The sequence below is a fragment of the Amia ocellicauda genome, chromosome 14 (genome assembly GCF_036373705.1).
Source record: "Amia ocellicauda isolate fAmiCal2 chromosome 14, fAmiCal2.hap1, whole genome shotgun sequence".
NCBI lineage: Eukaryota > Metazoa > Chordata > Actinopteri > Amiiformes > Amiidae > Amia > Amia ocellicauda.
Window position 1 is genome coordinate 18,088,408 of NC_089863.1, and position 21,002 is coordinate 18,109,409.

Sequence of the window (21,002 nt, forward strand, 5' to 3'; positions counted from 1 at the left end):
CAATGCAATACATAGTATATGCATTAAAATAAGACGCATGGGTGGTTGATCCGCTCCGAGCAGTAAGCAGTCTGCTTGTGCCTGTGGTGCCACCTCTGCCTAGGATTACGATGGAAGGGCGTTGTGACCAGGTTTTACACATGTGCATGTGCACGTATATCTATGTGTGTCTATATTATCTATGTCTATATAAATATGAGAGAGAGAGAGAAATCTAGATAGATGTATATCAATATCAGAGAGATCTACGTAGGGCAAGGGCTGCAGGCAGTGTCTGCACACTAGGCAGATGTATACAGAGTTGAGCATTAACTATTGATGTTACAAAGGAGTGGCAGTGCCTCTGTGCGGCTCTGATAGGTCACTTCGCAGTACCATTCAACTTGATTGATTGCAGTTTTAAACATAATTCGATTATATGCAGCGATACAAGTAGGGTCACTATGAAATAAATGTATGATTCATTGTGTTCTCTGTTTTAAATCGAGCATGCATCCACTTTGGTGTCTGCACTCCAGCTCTATATGTACAGTACACTATCTCCAATAAGTATAACAAACACCTATATACTTGAATCTTGCAACGTCAAAAAAAAAACTAATTTAAATTGCACGGTGACGGTAGAGATCAGGATCTTTGATGTAGGGGAGCGGGGGACCTTCGTGAGTGCGGTCGCGGGTCGATGACGTCATATCCCCGTCGCGGAAGTGCCTGTCTGTCTTGACGAGCCGATCCAAGATGGCTGCGCTGTTGGGACTGCGTGCGTGCGTGAGCTCCGGTAAGTCATCGTCCGCCCCTGAAGTCCTCTGCAGGGCTGCAAACCCCCATGTACCCCGGCGGTGGGGCGACGGGGACGCGGTCAGGGCCGGGTTTGCCCCCTGATTTCGGGAGGGTTAGTGCATGGAGACCGTGTGTGTTGGTGTGAGGGAGAGATGCGATGCTACTGGCGCTAAAGGTCATTTCTTACTCCGCGTCAAGCAACGGTGCGCCACTGAGATAAACTGAGATAAACTGAGATAAACCACTAAAATCAAGCGTTGAATAAGTAATTAGTAAACGGCAGTGTGTCTGTATGCATCTATATATGACCGGTGTGTGTGTCGTGCTAGCGGCTTTGTGTCGGTACGCTGCCGGTGTGTGGAGCTGCTCGGTATGGGAGCCCCGACTGTCCCCTGAGAGGGCGGCTCAGCCCGACCGGGTTGGACCTCATCTGCCCCCGAGCTGCATCATTTCGACGAGCCGTTAGCTGTTAAAAAGAGCCGGCGACTGTGCAGCAGCTCAACGATACAATACAGGGACGAGTTACAGTGCGGCAGGTCGGCTCTACATCACTTCCACTGCTGGGGCTGAGGCGGCCAGACCTGTGGAGATCCAGCCTGCAAACCACTGATACAATATGGAAAACTACCCAGGATTGATTCCATAAAGCAACTTAATACATAGCTTTGTTTTACTCTTAAATAAATTAAACAATATTGAGTAGCCTGTCACTTTGGCAATTACAAAACGAAGCTTCTTGACAAAAATCAGTCCATGCCGTGGCATAATGTCATAAACAGACGGATCAGATCAACTGATTAACCCCCCTTTATACCTGACTTAATCAGTTGATCTTCTAATCTTCAGGCTTGTCCAGTGCCACCAACCTAGTGGAGCAAAGCAAAAGATTAGTGTGCAGACATCCTGATTCCCCCTTAATCATGTTCTTTAACACTCGGCTACACTTTCAGAAGTCCCCATGAGATGTAAACCAATTAGTCAAACCATAGATTTCCTCTGTTGCAGAAGACTGAAATATAACTATATAAAATATAAATGTGGGTCTATGACAAAACTTATCAAGTTTTCTGTTAGAAATCACTACTAATCACTTGATTAAGGCCACAGTATATCATAAGCTGTGCTAAAAACAAATAGTGCTATAATAAATCATAAATAATAGATACATATTCACTTACAAATTCCATAAATAAAACCCCATACTGCTATGAATGAATCATAAATAAAATATACAGAACATATTCAATTCAGTAAGTAGGACTACATAAATATAACTCTTGATTTAAATTGAATACTACTTAATGTCCTACAACGATTCCAAAACAGACCTTTATTAAATCTTTCATACCCATGGCAGTTGTAGTTTTAAGACTTCCTACAGAAAACTACTATGCCCAGAATGCATCACTCTGCATGTTTATAAGGGGGGTGACACGCAGACTTTCCTCATTCTGAACAGAATCTGCTCAGAAGAATCTGACCATTTAGCCAGTGAATGCTCAGACTTTCTGCAGATTCTGTGCAGAATGACTAAGGTCTGTGTATGGCACCCCATGTATACACTGCTTTAATAAAATGCTGTTTTGGAACCATTGTAGGATACACATTTACTATTGTGGGTGTTTTTTTCTTGATTGGTTGGGGTTTTAGGCTAACATACAACATGATAAAGCCCCTGCAGTAAAGTATCGTTAGTTATCTACTTAATCATGGATTTATGTTTTTGTAGTTTGTATGTTTTAGATTCTGGGCAGCTTTGTGTGTGTGGTTGTGTGTGTGTGTGTGTGTACATGTATGTACTCAAATAGATCTGACACTAAATAGCACAGCAGTGTCTGCCAGTACATACACTGAGCTGTAGAAGTTGTAGAAAACCAATGTATTGTTATATAATCATGAAAGACTGTAATAGTTATTATTAATTAATTAATTCCCAATTGTCTTCCTTTTCTCTCTCCAGTTCTGCAGAGCTCAGTGACCGGTCTCCTGCACAATTCTTACAGAGCAGTGAGTATTGTTGTCCCGCAGTACCGTGGTTGAACCACAGGGGGAGGCTGTCAACAGTGTTTATTAAACTGGGCATCTGCCTGAGACACAAGTGATCATTCCTGTTTGTAACCAAGAGAGAGAGACAGCTCTGGGAAAAACTGAGACCACTGCAGATAAAATAAAAATAAAAAATATGAATGGAATGGAATGGCTGCCATACATGTAGAGATCCTACATGTATGGCAGCCATTCCATTCCATTCATATTTTTTATTTGGAATTGGGGAGAAATGTTGTCAGTAGTTTATAGAATAAAACAAAAATGTTCATTTTACCCAAACACATACCTATAAATAGTAAAACCAGAGAAACTGATCTTTTTGCAGTGGTCTCTTAATTTTTTCCAGAGCTGTACCATTGCAGTAGAAACTGGAGTTCTGACTAACATATTTCTTCTTGTCCTGAATTTTCTGCTCTCTCCTTCACCATGTTTCTCTCTCTTTCTCAGTGTCCAGTGCTGGTGTCTGGTGGACGGCGGTGCTATGCTGCGGAAGCGAAGCGGGTGTTTGCCCGCGACAAGCCCCACGTCAACATCGGCACCATCGGCCACGTGGACCACGGCAAGACCACGCTGACCGCTGCCATCACTAAAGGTAACCGCTGCCAGCACTCCGGGACCCCCGCACCCTCACGGCCAAGACTAGGGCTGGTCTCTACAGCATGAGTCCTAATGAGGGAAAAAGCCAACTTACTTCTATCAGTATTTATCAATACACTCGCACTGAACAACACACAAACCCTGAACTACACGCGGTACAGCACAAACCCTGAACTACACGCTGTACAATGCACACGGGCCACCACCCCACAGCGCAGGGTCCTGTTTGTGTGTAACTCTCCCTCCCTCCTTCTCAGTGTTGGCGGATGCTGGCGGCGCTCGCTATAAGAAGTACGAGGATATTGACAACGCCCCGGAGGAGAAGGCCCGCGGCATCACCATCAACGCCTCGCACGTGGAGTACAGCACCGCGAACCGGCACTACGCGCACACCGACTGCCCCGGCCACGCCGACTATGTTAAGGTACGGCACTGCGTACAACACTGTACACCACACACTTTAAAATACACACTGTGCACCTGATTGCCCTGGTCACACTGCAGACGCGCTCACTCGCTCTCATTTTTGCCCTTACTAACGCCCCCCCCCCCCTTCTCCTTCTCTCTCCTTCTCCTTCTCCCTCTTCTCTCACTTTCTCCTTCTCTCTCTCTCTCCTGCTTTCTCTCTCTCCTTCTCCTGCTCCCTCTTCTCACTTTCTCCCTCTTCTCTCTTCTCCCTCTTCTTTCTCTCTCTCTCCTCCTCCTTTCTTTTTCTCCTTTCTCTCCTCCCCCCCACCTTCTCTCCCCTTCTCTTTTTCTCTCAATTAAATTAAATGCATGACATTTGTATACAAGTATTGCCAAAGCATGTGATATAATTGATACATAAACAGGAAAATATAGATTTTATAGAAAATAAAGTAAAACAGAAAAAGAATAAAAAAGAAATACATAGATTAAACCATTAAAACAATTAAATGAATAAATGAAATGGTATGATTAGGTACATTTCAATACATAAAAGTCTCTCTCCCCCCCCCCCCCCTAGAACATGATCACCGGCACAGCCCAGCTGGACGGCTGCATCCTGGTCGTTGCAGCCACAGACGGGCAGATGCCGCAGACGCGGGAGCACCTGCTGCTGGCGCGGCAGATCGGCGTGGAGCACGTGGTGGTGTTCGTGAACAAGGCGGACGCGGTGGGCGACGCCGAGCTCACCATGCTGGTGGAGATCGAGGTGCGCGAGCTGCTGACCGAGTTCGGCTACGACGGAGACAACACCCCTGTGATCATCGGCTCGGCACTGTGTGCACTGGAGGTGAGGGGGTGGGGCGGGGAGGGGAGAGCCTGTGTGGTGGTGGGGGAGAGAGGGCTGAAGAAGAGAGATGGGGAGAGGAGAGGGGGAGAAGGGGCTTGGAGATGCTGTGTGATGTTATGTTTGGGAAGGACCAGGGGAGTGACCCGGCTCCATCTAACCCATCAGAACCGCGAGCCGGAGCTGGGCGTGAACTCCATCATGAAGCTGCTGGAGGTTATCGACACCTACATCCCCCTGCCCAAGAGGGAGCTGGACAAGCCCTTCCTGCTGCCCATCGAGTCTGTGTTCTCCATTCCCGGTACGGCACTGACCGCTGCATATAGTGTCCACTGTCCTGTGTACACAGTCTGCTGTAGTGTACTGGACTGTCCACTCTATAGTCTAGTCTCTATGCTGTCTACTATGGTGTCTGCCTGCCGTGCTGCCCTCTCTACTGTGTGTGTAGTGTAGACACTGCCTGCTCTACTGTATAGACTGTGTGCTGCACTGGACCATATATGCAGTACATGTCGTCCCTCTCTCTCAGGCAGGGGCACTGTGGTGACCGGCACACTGGAGAGGGGTGTCATAAAGAAGGGGGACGACTGCGAATTCGTGGGACACAACCGCTCCTTCAAGTCTGTGGTGACAGGTGAGCCCTGCAGACCCCCAGTGCTGACTCCACTGTGGGCCCCTATACTATACTATAGTCCACACAGTGCTGGCTCCAGTCTGGGCCCTGTGCTGTATTATCCTCTCCCTCCCTGTCAGGTATTGAGATGTTCCACCAGTCTCTGGACCGCGCGGAGGCGGGTGATAACCTGGGCGCTCTGGTGCGTGGCCTGAAGCGGGAGGACGTGCGCAGGGGCATGGTGATGAGCAAACCCGGCTCCATACAGCCTCACCAGAGGGTCAAGGCACAGGTCAGACACGGTGCTGTATCGGACTGACTGAACGGCGCTGCGCTCCACTCTACGGAACTGACCGTGCTCTTTTGACTGTATTGTTCCCACTGCACTGACACGCTCTCCTCCCTCCCTCGCTCCGCAGGTCTATGTGCTCAGTAAGGAGGAGGGGGGGCGGCACAAGCCCTTCGTCTCCAACTTCATGCCCGTGATGTTCTCTCTCACCTGGGACATGGCCTGCCACATCAGCCTGCCCAGTGACAAGGTCCGCATCTCGCCTGTGTGTCTTCGCGTGTAGTTGTCTCTCTCTCTCTCTCTCTCTCTCGAATGCAGTCGGTGTGTCTGTCCTGTATTAACCCCCTCCCCCCCTCTCTCTGTAGGAGATGGTGATGCCCGGAGAGGACACCTCCCTGACCCTGACCCTGAGGCATCCCATGGTGTTGGAGACCGGCCAGCGCTTCACCCTGCGGGACGGCAACAAGACCATCGGCACCGGCCTGGTCACCGAAATCCTGCCCACCCCCCGCCAGGAGGAGCTCAACTGGGGCTAGACCGACTCCTCCAGCGCCACCTTTCCCCCCCATTCCCTTCACCGAGAGCAACCAACCAACCAGATGCACGCTGGGTTTCCCCGTTACAGAATGAATCCTCCTTTAAAGGACTGTCGCCTTCCCTGGAGAGCCGCAGTACAGTGCTGTTTATCACCGGAGACCGCTGCTGTACTGTAGCTCTGGATAGGTAGACCGACCGGCCGACTGACAGACAGTGAATTGGACAACAGATGCTGAGAGAAGGATTATGGGGGGGGATAATTAATCTGATATGAACTGATATGACAGAAACAGACAGGCGTGGGGAGTGGGGGGGTTCTGACAGCACTTACTGATGTGACTGATTTCCTGCGAATGTAATAAAATGTATTTAATAATACGTGTTCGGTTGTCTCCCCTTTACTTCTCTTTCCATCTCGCTCTCTCTCCATGCGGCTGTCTGTGCAGTATACTCGTATTCATCAATCCCAGTCCAGAGGAGCCAGTCCTCATGAACGACAAACCAAATGACTGTTTTAAAATGAATTAAACCAATATAATTGCTGAAACCGCAAGAAAGTAAAGCCACATAATTTTATTATTTCACTTTACACGAGTGCTATTTGTTTCTGGCAGAGACAAGCCAACATGAATGAAGCAGCAGGTGTGGCTGTGTGTGCGTGGATATTTACATTGTATTTTATCTGTACAAACTTGTATTGCACATTGTACATGTGTGCAAAACCCTCTGGGACTCCAATAGATTGTTTGACTCTCAGGCTGTTTTCTCTCTCTTCCATTCAATCCTTCACTTGTGCATTCCCATCGCTTATCAACGTGCAGGCACCGCACTCCCTGTCCTTCCATCTTGTTTTTTCTCGTTCCCTCTCAGACAGCCCTATGTGTGAGGCCAGTTTTCCGCTCCCACCCTCTCTGGCCCCGGAGAAGGAAAACAGTCCATTTTCTCATAGGAGTCTGCAAACAGAGCAACACACATTAGTGCAGTATAACACACTGCAGTGCAACACACACATCCCTATATAACCTGCACTACACTATGCTATACACACTGCAATACATTACAGTAAGTCACACACTGCACCATGTAGACAGCACTGTATAACACTACACTGCACTACTACACGATCTGCAAACAGGAAAAAAACTACAGTATACTACACACACTGCACTGTACTACAGTATACTACTCACACTGCAGTCTCCTCACTATCTACTTCTGTTATCCTCTCTCTCACCCTCTTCTTCCTCACAGTCTGTTCCTGTGTGTGTCCTGGGGGGGGCGCCATGCCTGAAGGGCTCTGAGTACACTGAGCTCTCCATGTTCTCATAGGACTCGCCGTCTGACACAGTATCGGTGTCGGGGTCATTCTGGGGGGGGTTCAGGGAGAGCTGACCTCCGCCCTCTCTCCCTCCCTCCTCTTCAGGAACAATGTAATCTGGGGAGAGAGAGTGGTGGTGGTGGGGGGGTTAATACAGACACAATGTGGGATACTACCCTCTTTTTCCTCCCTCTTTCCCCTCACTCACCCTCCTCCCCTTCACTGTATGTCCTTGGGGTTGTGCCAGTTCTGCTGAACACTGAGCTCTGCATGTTCTCATAGGACTCCCCATCTGTGAGAAAGATGGGGGGTTAACACAACACAAAGTGGCGCGAGCGCTTTATGGCCTAGAGTGCTGTCTCTAGTAGCGGCTTATTGAATATTCATAACGATTTTCCATTATATAGATGGCGAGAAAAACAGCACTCCTTGCAACTCCCACAATGCATCCCGTCTCAAAGATAGATGAAAAGGGGGCGTTGACTATCTTTTTTGTTTACATAGAGGATCTTTTGTGGGACAGTACACTCTTGTTCCCTTCCTCCCACAAAAACCCTGCCAACCCCCTCTCTCTCACCCTCCTCCTCCTCACAGTCAGTTCCTGAGTGTGTCCTGTGGGGGGCACCATTTCTGCTGAGCCCTGAGATTACTGAGCTCTCCATGTTCTCATAGGATTCCCCGTCTGAGGGAGAGGGAGAGGACACTGTTTACTACAGTACAGACACATTGACACATGTTTCCCAGGCTGGAGAGTGTGTTGTATACCGGCACAGTGTGTCATGGTGTAGTATACACAGACAGACAGACAAGTACCTGTGTCGAGGTCATTCTGGAAGACATGGAGCTGACCCGGCTGCCCTCTCCCTTCCTCCTCCCCCTCCTCTTCAGGAGCAACATAATCTGGAGAGAGGGGGGTTGGACGGGGTTAACACAGGTTCTACAGACTAATACAAGAAACCAAAGACACATATTTTCTCTCTCTGTTTCTGCCTTATTCCCCCCCACTCTCTCTCTCCCTCTCTTACCCTCCTCCTCCTCATTGTTAGTTCCTGTGTGTATCCTTGGAGGGGCACCATTTCTGAGAGGCTCTGAGAACACTGAATTCTGCATGTTCTCATAGGACCCCCCATCTGTGAGAGACAGATAGAGTGAGAGAGAGAGAGAGAGAGAGGGACAGGGACAATGGAATACACTGACGCTGCACTGAGAGAGGGAGTAAATATAGACATCTACACAATAGAGCAAATTGCATATATACACACAGACGGGTGACAAATTAAAGGAAAAAACAACATAAAGTGTCTCAGTGAGGTGTTGGGCACCACGAGCCGCCAGAACAGCTTCAATGCTCTTGGCACAGATTGTACGAGTCTCTGGACTCTACTGGAGGGATGGACACCATTCTTACAAAAGATATTCCCTCATTTGGGGTTTTGATGATGGTGGTGGAGAGCGCTGTCTAACCACGTCGGTCCAAAGTCTCCCATAGGTGTTCAATTGTGTTGAGATCTGGTGACTGCGAAGGCCATAGCATCTGATTCACATCATTTTCATACTCATCACACCATTCAGTGACGCTCGTGCCCTGTGGATGGGGCATTGTCCTGGAAGAGACCACTCCCATCAGGAGAGAAATGTGTCAACATAGGATAAAGGTGATCACTCAGAAAAAAACTTGTAATGATTTGCAGTGACCCTTCCTTCTAAGGGGACAAGTGGACCCAAACCATGCCAAGAAAGAGAGCCTCCGGACCCCCTCACTGTAGGGGTCAAGCAGTCAGGCCTGTCCCTTTCTCTTGGTGTCCCACACATGCACTTGCCCATTTGTTGAGACCACGAGCCAGTTGTGCGTCTTTGTGACTGAAGCTCCTGCCATTCGTGCCCCAATAATGACCCCTCTTTCAAAGTCACTTAGATCCTTTCCTCTTGCCATCTTGATTCAAAATTGAGGTCAGCTGGGCCGGTCAGCATTTGTATACATGCCACAGAGCATGATAGGATGTTAATTGCTTAATTGTATCATGCAGTACACCTGTTTGGAGGCATCTGAATTCGTTATGTTCCTCCACTCATTTATTCAGGTTTTTCCTTTAATTTGTCACCTGTCTTTATATACAGATATATACACACACAGAAACACATAGTATAGTACAGACTGTATACAGTACAGACCATCTGGTATACAGATGACAGTTGGACAGTACCTTGGTCTGCTCCCTTCTGGGTGTGGTACAGGGAGACACAGATCCGCACACCATTCCCTCTCCCTCCTTCCTTCTCTCCATCCGTCACTTCATTATCGGGAACGAGGTAATCTGCATAGAGGGACGGGTGTTAATACAGTGCATTAACACTGCACAGAGAGAGGGTGGCGGAGGGGGGGGTCAATACAGCACAGAACAAGAGACTGAAATAGGGAGGGGAGAGTGGCAAAGAGAAACAAGAAAGGAGAGGGAAGGGAAAAAGAGACAGAGAGAGTAAGAGATGGAAAGAGGGGTTAACAAATACATACAGGAGCAGACTGACTCGACACTACACAATATTGACACTGTAACCAGAGAGTGAGGGGGGAGAGAGACAGAGGTGTTCAGTGTCTCACCTTCGTTTAGGTCTTGCAGTGGCTTGGGACTCTGCTGGTTGTAGACGGCCACCTCGACATTCTCATAGGACAGATTGTCCACAGAGCCCCCTGTGAACACTGACACACAGCACAGTCACTACCGAACACTGACACACAGCACAGTCGCTACCGAACACTGACACACAACACAGTCGCTACCGAACACTGACACACAGCACAGTCGCTACCGAACACTGACACACAACACAGTCGCTACCGAACACTGACACACAGCACAGTCGCTACCGAACACTGACACACAGCACAGTCGCTACCGAACACTGACACACAGCACAGTCACTACCGAACACTGACACACAGCACAGTCGCTACCGAACACTGACACACAACACAGTCGCTACCGAACACTGACACACAGCACAGTCGCTACCGAACACTGACACACAACACAGTCGCTACCGAACACTGACACACAGCACAGTCGCTACCGAACACTGACACACAGCACAGTCGCTACCGAACACTGACACACAGCACAGTCGCTACCGAACACTGACACACAGCACAGTCGCTACCGAACACTGACACACAACACAGTCGCTACCGAACACTGACACACAGCACAGTCGCTACCGAACACTGACACACAGCACAGTCGCTACCGAACACTGACACACAGCACAGTCGCTACCGAACACTGACACACAGCACAGTCGCTACCGAACACTGACACACAGCACAGTCGCTACCGAACACTGACACACAGCACAGTCGCTACCGAACACTGACACACAGCACAGTCGCTACCGAACACTGACACACAGCACAGTCGCTACCGAACACTGACACACAGCACAGTCGCTACCGAACACTGACACACAGCACAGTCGCTACCGAACACTGACACACAGCACAGTCGCTACCGAACACTGACACACAGCACAGTCGCTACCGAACACTGACACACAGCACAGTCGCTACCGAACACTGACACACAGCACAGTCGCTACCGAACACTGACACACAGCACAGTCGCTACCGAACACTGACACACAGCACAGTCGCTACCGAACACTGACACACAGCACAGTCGCTACCGAACACTGACACACAGCACAGTCGCTACCGAACACTGACACACAGCACAGTCGCTACCGAACACTGACACACAGCACAGTCGCTACCGAACACTGACACACAGCACAGTCGCTACCGAACACTGACACACAGCACAGTCGCTACTGAACACACTGAAAACAGTTACCGTGTCTCACCTGTGGACAGACCATTCACCATGGCCCCGTCCCAGTAAGAGTTGTAACAATGAGACCTGGGATATTCACAGAGAGGACAGAGACAGGACATATCATTACACTGTCACTGAGGGACTGCAGGCAGCTACAGCACTGCAGCACTGACGCACTGATACACAGACTGATTGACACACTGAATGTATTGTACTGTGTTGTGTTGTGTGTTGTGTTGTGTGTTGTGTCAGTGTACCTGCAACTCTTCTGTTTGGCGTCTGCCATCCTCTTCTCCCTCGCTGCTCTCTCTCTCCGCTCTGCCAAAACGATGGGAGACAGAGTGAGAGGCTTGTCCCTCCCCTCTTTCATTCCTCCTCTCTCCCCTCTCCCTTCTCTCTCTACCACCTGTTTGCCCTCTGTCTCCACTGCCCCGCACCTCGGCTATTTGTTCTCCAACTCACCTCTCTCTGTCCTTGCACAGTCACTCCTGATCACACACATTGCACACACACGCATACTGCACACTGCACACTGCACACTGTCTCACCGTAGCGCTGGTACAGAACCAGTGTGAGGGTGAACAGGAAGACACCCAAGACTAGCGCACAGCCCGGCGTCACTAGTAGGATCCAGTAAGGCGAAGATACCGAGTCAGATTGAAGGTGAGACACTGCGGTGAGGGAGGGAGAGAGAGAGAGAGAGGGGTTAATACAGTTACAGACACACTGACTGACTGACTGACTGGACACCACACTGTGAGAGAGAGAGAGACTGATGTATAATAATACTGCATTGAGAGACATAGAGAGTTCATATAGTACAGACTGGACAGTACAGTACAGTACATTAAAAGAATGAGTTAAGAGAGACAGAGATCCTGTGTCTTTACCGTTGCCTCTGTGCTCCAGGCTGTGGTTCGTGGTGGTGTCGTTCTCATTCTTGACACCAGGGGTCATCGTCGTTACTTTGGAAACTAAAGTAGAGAGATCAGATAGTGTCACACCATACTGTACTGTACTGAACTACACCAGCACTGCTGGCCACACAGTATATTATAAATCAGTCACAGAATCATAACATTTAGGACCTAAACGCTTCATTGTTCTGATTGAGCCCTTAGTTTACCACACCTTTACCTTACTGTACTGTACTGCAGGGATATACAGCTCTGGAAAAATTTAAGAGACCACTGCACATTGTTCTTAAATCAGCATCTCTACATGTATGGCAGCCATTCCATTCCAGTGTCTGTTGAATTCCAACACACACACCTCAGTCTTCTGAATGAGGTACTGATTAGGTGATCACCTGAACCAAATCTTATTTAATGACGAAAAGTATAAAAACACTGCTGTGGTCATCACTATCCTCTTGCAAAAGGACCAGCTGGATGGCAAAAACAGTATTAGTAGTACCTCAAAATTAATTGGAATAAAAAAATAACTATTGACTACGCAATAGAACCTTTCAAAAAGAGTTGAAAAGGAAAGTTCTGAGTGAGGCAAAGAAGGGTTCAATTCTAGCTTTACTGGCTACTGGAGGGATACGGTGAGCGTTGGGTTGCTTCCATCATTAAAATTTCAAAGATGGCGGTTCATAAGAACAAGGTCAAGCAGCAGACATTGAGGACAACAAAGCTACAGACCGGCAGAGGGCAAAAACGATTCTCCACTGACCGGGATGACCCCCAATTCATTCGAATGTCACTCAACAACCGTAGGATGACATGAAGGGACTTACAAAAAGAATGGCAAACGGCAGCTGGGGTGAAGTGCATGAAGAGGACGGTTCAAAACAGGCTCCTAGAGGCAGTGCTGAAGTCGTGAAAAGCTAGAAAAAAGCCCTTCATCAATGAGAAGCAAAGAAGAGCCAGGCTGAGGTTTGCAAAAGGTCATCTTCTCAGAGTCCAATTTTCAGCTTTGCCCAACACCTAGTCGTCTAATGGTTAGATGGAGACCTAGAGAGGCCTACAAGCCACAGTGTCTTGCACCCACTGTGAAATTTGATGATCTGGGGATGCTACAGCAAGGCTGGAATCGGGCAGATTTGTCTTTGTGAAGGACACATGAATCAAGCCAAGTACAAGGTTGTCCTGGAAGAAAACTGGCTTCCTTCTGCTCTGACAATGTTCCCCAACTCTGAGGATTGTTTTTTCCAGCAGGACAATGTTCCATGCCACACAGCCAGGTCAATCAAGGTGTGGATGGAGGACCACCAGATCAAGACCCTGTCATGGCCAGCCCAATCTCCAGACCTGAACCCCATTGAAAACCTCTGGAATGTGATCAAGAGGAAGATGGATGGTCACAAGCCATCAAACAAAGCCGAGCTGCTTGAATTTGTGCGCCAGGAGTGGCATAAAGTCACCCAACATCAATGTGAAAGACTGGTGGAGAGCATGCCAAGACGCATGAAAGCTGTGATTGAAAATCAGGGTTATTCCACCAAAGTTAAACCAAGTTAAAACATTAGTATTGTGTTTAAAAATTAACATTAACTTATTTTCTTTGCATTATTCGAGGTCTGACAACACTGCATCTTTTTTGTTATTTTGACCAGTCGTCTAAATGCTCTAAATGACATTATTTTTATTTGGAATTTGGGAGAAATGTTGTCAGTAGTTTACAGAATAAAACAAAAATGTTCATTTTACCCAAACACATACCTATATATAGTAAAACCAGAGAAACTGATAATTTTCCAGAGCTGTATACTGTACAGCACTGCATTGTTATTCACTGTATTATACTTTAGTGTAGTATTCTTTATTGTATTGTACTGTACTGTAATGTTTTCAACTTCAGTGTTTTCTACTATATTGTACTGTACTGCAGTGATATGTATTTTACTGTACTGTCAGCAGACTTATTCCGGGTCTGAAGGGAATGTCCTACTGAGAGATTGAGGACCTGAACCTTTTCACCCTGGAACAGAGGAGACTACGTGGGGACTTGATTCAAGTCTTCAAAATAATGAAAGGCATCGACCACATCAAACCAGAGGAGCTTTTCCAGATCAGCAGGGACACACGCACCCGGGGACACAAATGCAAATTGGGCTTCAAGGCATTCAAGACAGAAAACAGGAGACACTTCTTCACACAGAGAGGCGTCACAATCTGGAACAAACTCCCCAGCGATGTGGCTGGAGCTGAAAATTTGGTAACATTCAAAATAGGATAGTATCCTGGATCACTTAGTTATTAATGGACACCAAACGAGCACGAAGGGGCAAATGGCCTCCTCTCGTTTGTAAACTTTCTTATGTTTCTTATGTTATGTATTGTACTGTACTTTCTTGTGTTTGTGCTCCTGCTGTTGTTTGTCTGTCTGAGTCCAGATGTCAGCTCTGCAGCTGGGCCCTGAGTCAAACTGAAACATCACACGGTGCTCTCAGGGGACATAACAGGACATGAGACACACGCGGAGAAAACAGCCCAAGAGAGAAACACATCCTAACTGAACAGCGCTTCCACGGAAATAAAACCGATAAAGGAACTGAGAGAGAGAGAGAGAGAGAGAGAGAGAGAGAGAGAGAGAGAACAACATTTCCAGTCTATTTTCATCACAACATAAACCATAACAATAATAATTAAAAATGGTGATTATATTAACAACCACCACCTTAGGTAATAAACCTTTAGTATTTGTAGGTGTACTCCTTTTCCACATTACATGTGTAAATGGGTACTAATTAAACCAATGCCAATAGAAGCCTTTGGACCTGGCGTGTCACGGTTAGGTGCCTCTCACACTTCGACTGCTCCCTGTCATATGACCAATAGGGCCCAAACGTGGCGCTGTATGGTTTTGATCTATATTGCTCTGTTGTATTTGACATGTATTGTTTTTTCTGTATGATGTAGTGCTTTTGAGAACTGTATCCTATGACAGTTGAATATCTCCCTGGGTAATTTATTATGATTATCATCATCACCATGACCCTGTACTGGAGAAAGTGGTTATTATATATATATATAAATATATTCTTTCTTGTTTCAATGTGTCCTAATGCATCACAGTGAGGAAGACTAGGCCCTGCTATAGCACTGACACTAAATGGGAGTTTCCTTATTACAGGGCAGTGCAGCATCAGGTCTGAGCAATCGCTTACGGCCTTACAGTGGACTGACAGGGTGTTGCAAAATTATTCAAATGTGTCATCCGACCACACCAGCACTTTTCACACTTACACTTTCTGTGTAACTATCGGTGACTAAACCCTTGTGTACCCTCTCAGTAACTTCTCTCTTCTCATTCAGAGAAATCCCCCCCTGAAGGGAGCCAGGCTCTGTCGTCTACATTAATGGCTCCCACTTCACCCGACTGATATATTGTGTCGTCCCACTATTTTGCGTTTCAGAGCAGGTAATGTGTAACAAGTATTTTGTGACAACTGCCACTAAAATGGTGTCTGTCCGCTTACAGTTGATACTGAATGTAAAATTAATGCCTGAGTAAATGTATAAAATTATGCCAAAATAATAATGTGACACAAATATAATGTAGTGTGTCACACTGTCTGTACAGTTATGTTAGTCTATTACACTAGCACTGCCTGTGTATAGTTATAACCTGGTGCTGCCATCTCCTACCTGTGTCGGTGGGACCCACAGATGTTGTAGGTACATCTTGTAGGTGTGTCCCGGTCACCCCGAACACAGCACAGAGCCAGATACTCCACTGCAGCTGCATCATACTGAGCACTGACAGCCAGACAGAGAGTTAGAGAAAGAGAGAGATACAGAGAGGATGGGCGGGGAAGGGGTGGGGTCAGATGGGAAGAACGACAGCAGTGAATCAGAATATGTATTGGACCACTGAAAAAGACCGGTCTAGGAAATGTATATAGTAGAGAGAAAGAGAGAGGGCAGAGAGGAAAATAGGGAGAAACAGGTAGACAGGGGAGGAGGTGGAGAGGAAAAGGAAAAAAGAGAGAGTGTGCCTTAATGAAGAAGAGAGATGGAGAGACACGCACAGAGGAAAGATAAGGCTGCAGGACGCGTTGGCGACATCACGGTGAGGCGCTGTGTTGTTTGTGCAGAATGAGGATGCAGCTGAACTGCGGAGAAAGAAGAAGTGAGAGAATGGGGGTGGGTCACTGATGCGCAGGGCGGACAGATCATTACTGTAAACAGCAGCGGGGCGGAGGAGAGAGAAGGGGGAAGAGGAAGGGGGAGAAAGGAGAGGGGAAAATGAAAGAGAGAAGGGGAAAAGGAGAGAGAAGGGGGAATAGGAGAGGGGAAAAGGAAAGAGAGAAGGGGAAAAGGAGAGAGAAGAGACGGGAGAGAGGAGACACTAAACTGACCACACAGGCAGGCCCAGGCTGACCAGAAAGAAATAACACAAATCACCCTGAAGTCATGACCCTATGTTGGTAACCACAGCTGTCAAGAGAAACTGGGGTTAACATACAGTGCATCCGGAAAGTATTCACAGCGCTTCACTTTTTCCACATTTTGTTATGTTACAGCCTTATTCCAAAATGGATTAAATTCATTATTTTCCTCAAAATTCTACAAACAATACCCCATAATGACAACGTGAAAGAAGTTTGTTTGAAATCTTTGAAATGTATTTATATTAAAAAAAAAAAAAAAAAAAAAAAAAAAAAAAAAAAAAAAAAAAACCACAGCCAATGCCTTGGACTTCATGGCTTGGTTTGTGCTCTGACATGCACTGTTAACTGTGGGACCTTATATAGACAGGTGTGTGCCTTTCCAAATCATGTCCAATCAACTGAATTTACCACAGGTGGACTCCAATCAAGTTGTAGAAACATCTCAAGGATGATCAGTGGAAACAGGATGCACCTGAGCTCAATTTTGAGTGTCATGGCAAAGGCTGTGAATACTTATGTACATGTGCTTTTTTTTTTAGTTTTAATACATTTGCAAAGATTTCAAACAAACTTCTTTCACGTTGTCATTATGGGGAATTGTTCGTAGAATTTTGAGGAAAATAATGAATTTAATCAATTTTGGAATAAGGCTGTAACATAACAAAATGTGGAAAAAGTGAAGCCCTGTGAATACTTTCCGGATGCACTGTATGTTCTTTCACTACTATTTAAATATCTGTTCCTAGGACTTCAGTTTCTAGGACTTTCTGCCTTTTTTTCTATGTTTAGAGAAGTCTGTAGCAGACAGAGACACTTTCAGCGGATGAGGTAACCATACATTAACAACAAACCTTCCTGTTGTTTCTGAGAATTGTCCACAAGGCCACAGAAATGCTGAGGTGGAATTGTACCAAAGGGCCTGACAGAGTGGTTTCAGATTTAATTAGCTATGTTGATTATTCAGTAGCCAATATAACCTACTACTTGCATATGAATCTATATTTAGTTAATATTCATTGATTATTTCAATTAATCCCATATATGGATTTTTTCTGTGTTGTCTCTCAAACTCTCGATCTATAAATGGCCGCACCTATTTTTCTCGGGGCTCGGTGCCTTCGCTGATTCCAGGGATCCTCCGTATCTGTCACCCTTTTCCCTAGATTATTGTATTACCATTATGTAATAAGCATCATCCTGTGGATGCCTTACAAATTGCATCCTCATTATCAACACTGAACTAACACCTCCTGGACAATACAACACTTTAACTTCTACTTTCTATTTCACACTAATGTGGTTCCTGCTGGTGCTCCTGACTGCTATTTCTTGACTTCCTCTGTCACGTTTAAATGACCTCACTATGACTAGCTCTGTATTTATTGAGATCCCAGCCCCCTCACTGCACACACTTCTGATTATTCTGTTTTGGTTTTTAGTTACAGTACTGGGAGCCTTGATGCAGGTTGGAATCTGTGCCAGCTGTATTTCACTGTGTCATATAATGCTTTTGAGAAGAGTCTTAATGTGTGTGTGATGCTCCATAAGGAGAGATGGGTAACAGACAGATTAGATAACCTAGATGTGTATAGACAGGAAGAGGGGACAAGAGAGGTGGAGGGAAGAGGGGTGATGGGAAAAGAGAGGCAGGCTCTAAAAAATATGAAGTGCCTTTTGACTAAGAAACGTTTAAACAAACAACCCCAATCAACTGTGTGCAGCTGTTCTGCACAGAGAAAGACATTCATTACCCCACCTCCAACCATTATACCACACTACAATCATAAACATCTCCCCACCACAAGCCAAAACATGTATAAATTATATACACTCACCTAAAGGATTATTAGGAACACCTGTTCAATTTCTCATTAATGCAATTATCTAACCAACCAATCACAAGGCAGTTGCTTCAATGCATTTAGGGGTGTGGTCCTGGTCAAGACAATCTCCTGAACTCCAAACTGAATGTCTGAATGGGAAAGAAAGGTGATTTAAGCACCGGGTACCACTCATCTCCACTACAAATAGGAAAAAGAGGCTACAATTTGCACAAGCTCACCAAAATTGGACAGTTGAAGACTGGAAAAATGTTGCCTGGTCTGATGAGTCTCGATTTCTGTTGAGACATTCAGATGGTAGAGTCAGAATTTGGCGTAAACAGAATGAGAACATGGATCCATCATGCCTTGTTACCACTGTGCAGGCTGGTGGTGGTGGTGTAATGGTGTGGGGGATGTTTTCTTGGCACACTTTAGGCCCCTTAGTGCCAATTGGGCATCGTTTAAATGCCACGGCCTACCTGAGCATTGTTTCTGACCATGTCCATCCCTTTATGACCACCATGTACCCATCCTCTGATGGCTACTTCCAGCAGGATAATGCACCATGTCACAAAGGTCGAATCATTTCAAATTGCTTTCTTGAACATGACAATGAGTTCACTGTACTAAACTGGCCCCCACAGTCACCAGATCTCAACCCAATAGAGCATCTTTGGGATGTGGTGGAACGGGAGCTTCGTGCCCTGGATGTGCATCCCACAAATCTCCATCAACTGCAAGATGCTATCCTATCAATATGGGCCAACATTTCTAAAGAATGCTTTCAGCACCTTGTTGAATCAATGCCACGTAGAATTAAGGCAGTTCTGAAGGCGAAAGGGGGTCAAACACAGTATTAGTATGGTGTTCCTAATAATCCTTTAGGTGAGTGTATATCGATATAGATTGATGAGGTATTGGGTATATACATCTCTCTCTCCCAGTCTATACGTAAACAGATGTAAATTTCACACACCCTAAATAAAGAATTTCAAGGGACTGTTCATAGTTTGTAATTTGCAATTTTTCACTGTGTGTTGTGAGACTGCCCACACCATTAAGATGTAATGAAGGGGGTGTAAAAGTGTGTCTGCAGGGTAGAAAGATCCTGTGTTTCCCCGGGGCAGAGACATTTCTAGGCATAAGCGACAGTGATAATTCTTCCACGAATTTACAGATTTTGTTTATCAGAGTCATGCCCTGGTGCATCATGGGATAAAACATCATAATCTATGAGCTAAAAACCCGCCATCGATCTGCGGCTGCATTGTGTTTGTGTCCTGTTGTTTTGGGTGCAGCAGTAAAGGCATTTTCCAAAAGGGTTTTCACAGTCCAGCTCATGTACAGGCTGTGGCTGCCTAGAATGAGTTTAAACAGAGACAAGCAATGGGAGAAATCATTGATTTTCTATTCTTATTTATTTATTATTGTTTATTTTTTAGCAGACGGCCTTATCAAGGGCGACTTACAAAATATATATATATTACAAAAGTGCAATAATACAGTACAGTTCAAAGTATAATGCAGTTACAAGTTCCAAATTACGCAAGTGTATAGGAAATATACAGTAAACACAAAATATAAAGTCCTACATCCTAAATTGTAATAGCTAATAAGTGGAGACAAGGTGTAATGTCATAGCTAAGAGTTAAGGGGAAGGGCCCCAAACAAGTGGTAAAGAACAGGTACTATATTAAAAGCATTAGAGAAGTAAGTGTCCTTGCTGTCAATGAACTATCCCCTTGGGGGACATAGTGATAGGACAATAGATAATGTTTATTTCTAGTTTATTTCTAACAAGCTTTTCATTACGGTATTTGAATACACATTATTGAAAGATCCCAAATGAGCAGAAATGGTGTCTCTCTGCCACGGTTCGCACACGCTACTCCACTGCTCCTCTCCCTCCACTGGCTCCCGATAGCGGCAAACATTCAGTTCAATACACTGACCCTCACCTACTGCTGTCTCACCACACTGCACCAAGATACCTTCAGTCACTCGTCTCTCCATACATCCCCTCCAGACCACTGCGCTCCTCCAGTGCCAGAAGACTAACTCTGCCTCCTCTCCACTCTCCTTCCTCCAGAGCCGCTCCTTCTCATCCCTGGACCCTAAGTGGTGGAACGACCTGCCCACCGAAGTCAAGACAGCAGAGTCCTTGACCTCCTTCTTGCGCTTACTCAAGACACATCTATTCACCTGTACTTATGTTGTTTATTCCCCTGGGAATCTTAGCTCTCTTGTAAAATTTTACTTTATATAACATTTTCAGCATACTGCTTGTTTTTACATTGCTAGTACTCATGTTGTTTATTTTGATTTCCCCTTTGCCCACTTCTCTTTAGCTCTTAACTATGACTTTAGCATATTTTATTTGCACTTGTTAGCCATTACAATATAGGAAGTAGTATTTTGGTTTAACTGTATTTTTCTATGCACTTGTGTACTTGTAATTGTATTATGTTTTGTTCTGTTATTATTTTTGTCATTTAGCTGACGCTCTTATCCAGGGTGACTTATATTTGTACCCATTTATACAGCTGGGCATTTTACTGGAGCAATCTAAGTGA

The 21,002-nt window shown here is 46.0% G+C and overlaps 2 protein-coding genes across 3 annotated transcripts; one reads left to right on the top strand and one right to left on the bottom strand.

Annotated features, from left to right (window-relative positions):
• Positions 1-673: 673 nt before the first annotated feature.
• tufm (Tu translation elongation factor, mitochondrial) lies at positions 674-6,498 on the top strand. Its single transcript, XM_066721895.1, has 10 exons — positions 674-778; positions 2,741-2,787; positions 3,277-3,421; positions 3,684-3,850; positions 4,415-4,684; positions 4,850-4,982; positions 5,211-5,315; positions 5,435-5,586; positions 5,714-5,833; positions 5,949-6,498. Exons 1-10 carry the CDS (start codon positions 739-741, stop codon positions 6,117-6,119), a joined length of 1,350 nt encoding a protein of 449 aa, XP_066577992.1. The 5' UTR covers positions 674-738; the 3' UTR covers positions 6,120-6,498.
• Positions 6,499-6,678: 180 nt separating this feature from the next.
• LOC136767862 (uncharacterized) lies at positions 6,679-16,294 on the bottom strand. 2 transcript variants are annotated; one of them, XM_066721908.1, is made up of 13 exons: positions 15,861-16,294; positions 12,156-12,239; positions 11,814-11,936; positions 11,523-11,583; positions 11,294-11,349; positions 10,038-10,136; positions 9,643-9,753; positions 8,464-8,568; positions 8,252-8,338; positions 8,016-8,120; positions 7,647-7,730; positions 7,355-7,555; positions 6,679-7,073 (listed from the first exon to the last, which is right to left on the bottom strand). In XM_066721908.1, the coding sequence occupies exons 1-13, from the start codon at positions 15,961-15,963 to the stop codon at positions 6,997-6,999; spliced, it is 1,296 nt and encodes a 431-aa protein (XP_066578005.1). In that variant the 5' UTR covers positions 15,964-16,294; the 3' UTR covers positions 6,679-6,996. The 2 variants fall into 2 exon arrangements, with proteins under 2 accessions (XP_066578005.1, XP_066578006.1); XM_066721909.1 differs by lacking the exon at positions 8,464-8,568.
• Between the last annotated feature and the right edge of the window lie 4,708 nt (positions 16,295-21,002).

Coding starts and splice junctions, on each gene's coding strand:
- tufm (XM_066721895.1), top strand. CDS start 739: ATGGCTGCGCTGTTGGGACTGCGTGCGTGCGTGAGCTCCG. Junction 4,983..5,210: donor GTCTGTGTTCTCCATTCCCG/GTACGGCACTGA, acceptor CCTCTCTCTCAG/GCAGGGGCACTGTGGTGACC. Junction 5,316..5,434: donor CTTCAAGTCTGTGGTGACAG/GTGAGCCCTGCA, acceptor CCTCCCTGTCAG/GTATTGAGATGTTCCACCAG.
- LOC136767862 (XM_066721908.1), bottom strand. CDS start 15,963: ATGATGCAGCTGCAGTGGAGTATCTGGCTCTGTGCTGTGTTCGGGGTG. Junction 10,137..11,293: donor GGTGAATGGTCTGTCCACAG/GTGAGACACGGT, acceptor GCTGTGTGTCAG/TGTTCACAGGGGGCTCTGTG. Junction 8,339..8,463: donor TAACAATGAGGAGGAGGAGG/GTAAGAGAGGGA, acceptor CCCTCTCTCCAG/ATTATGTTGCTCCTGAAGAG.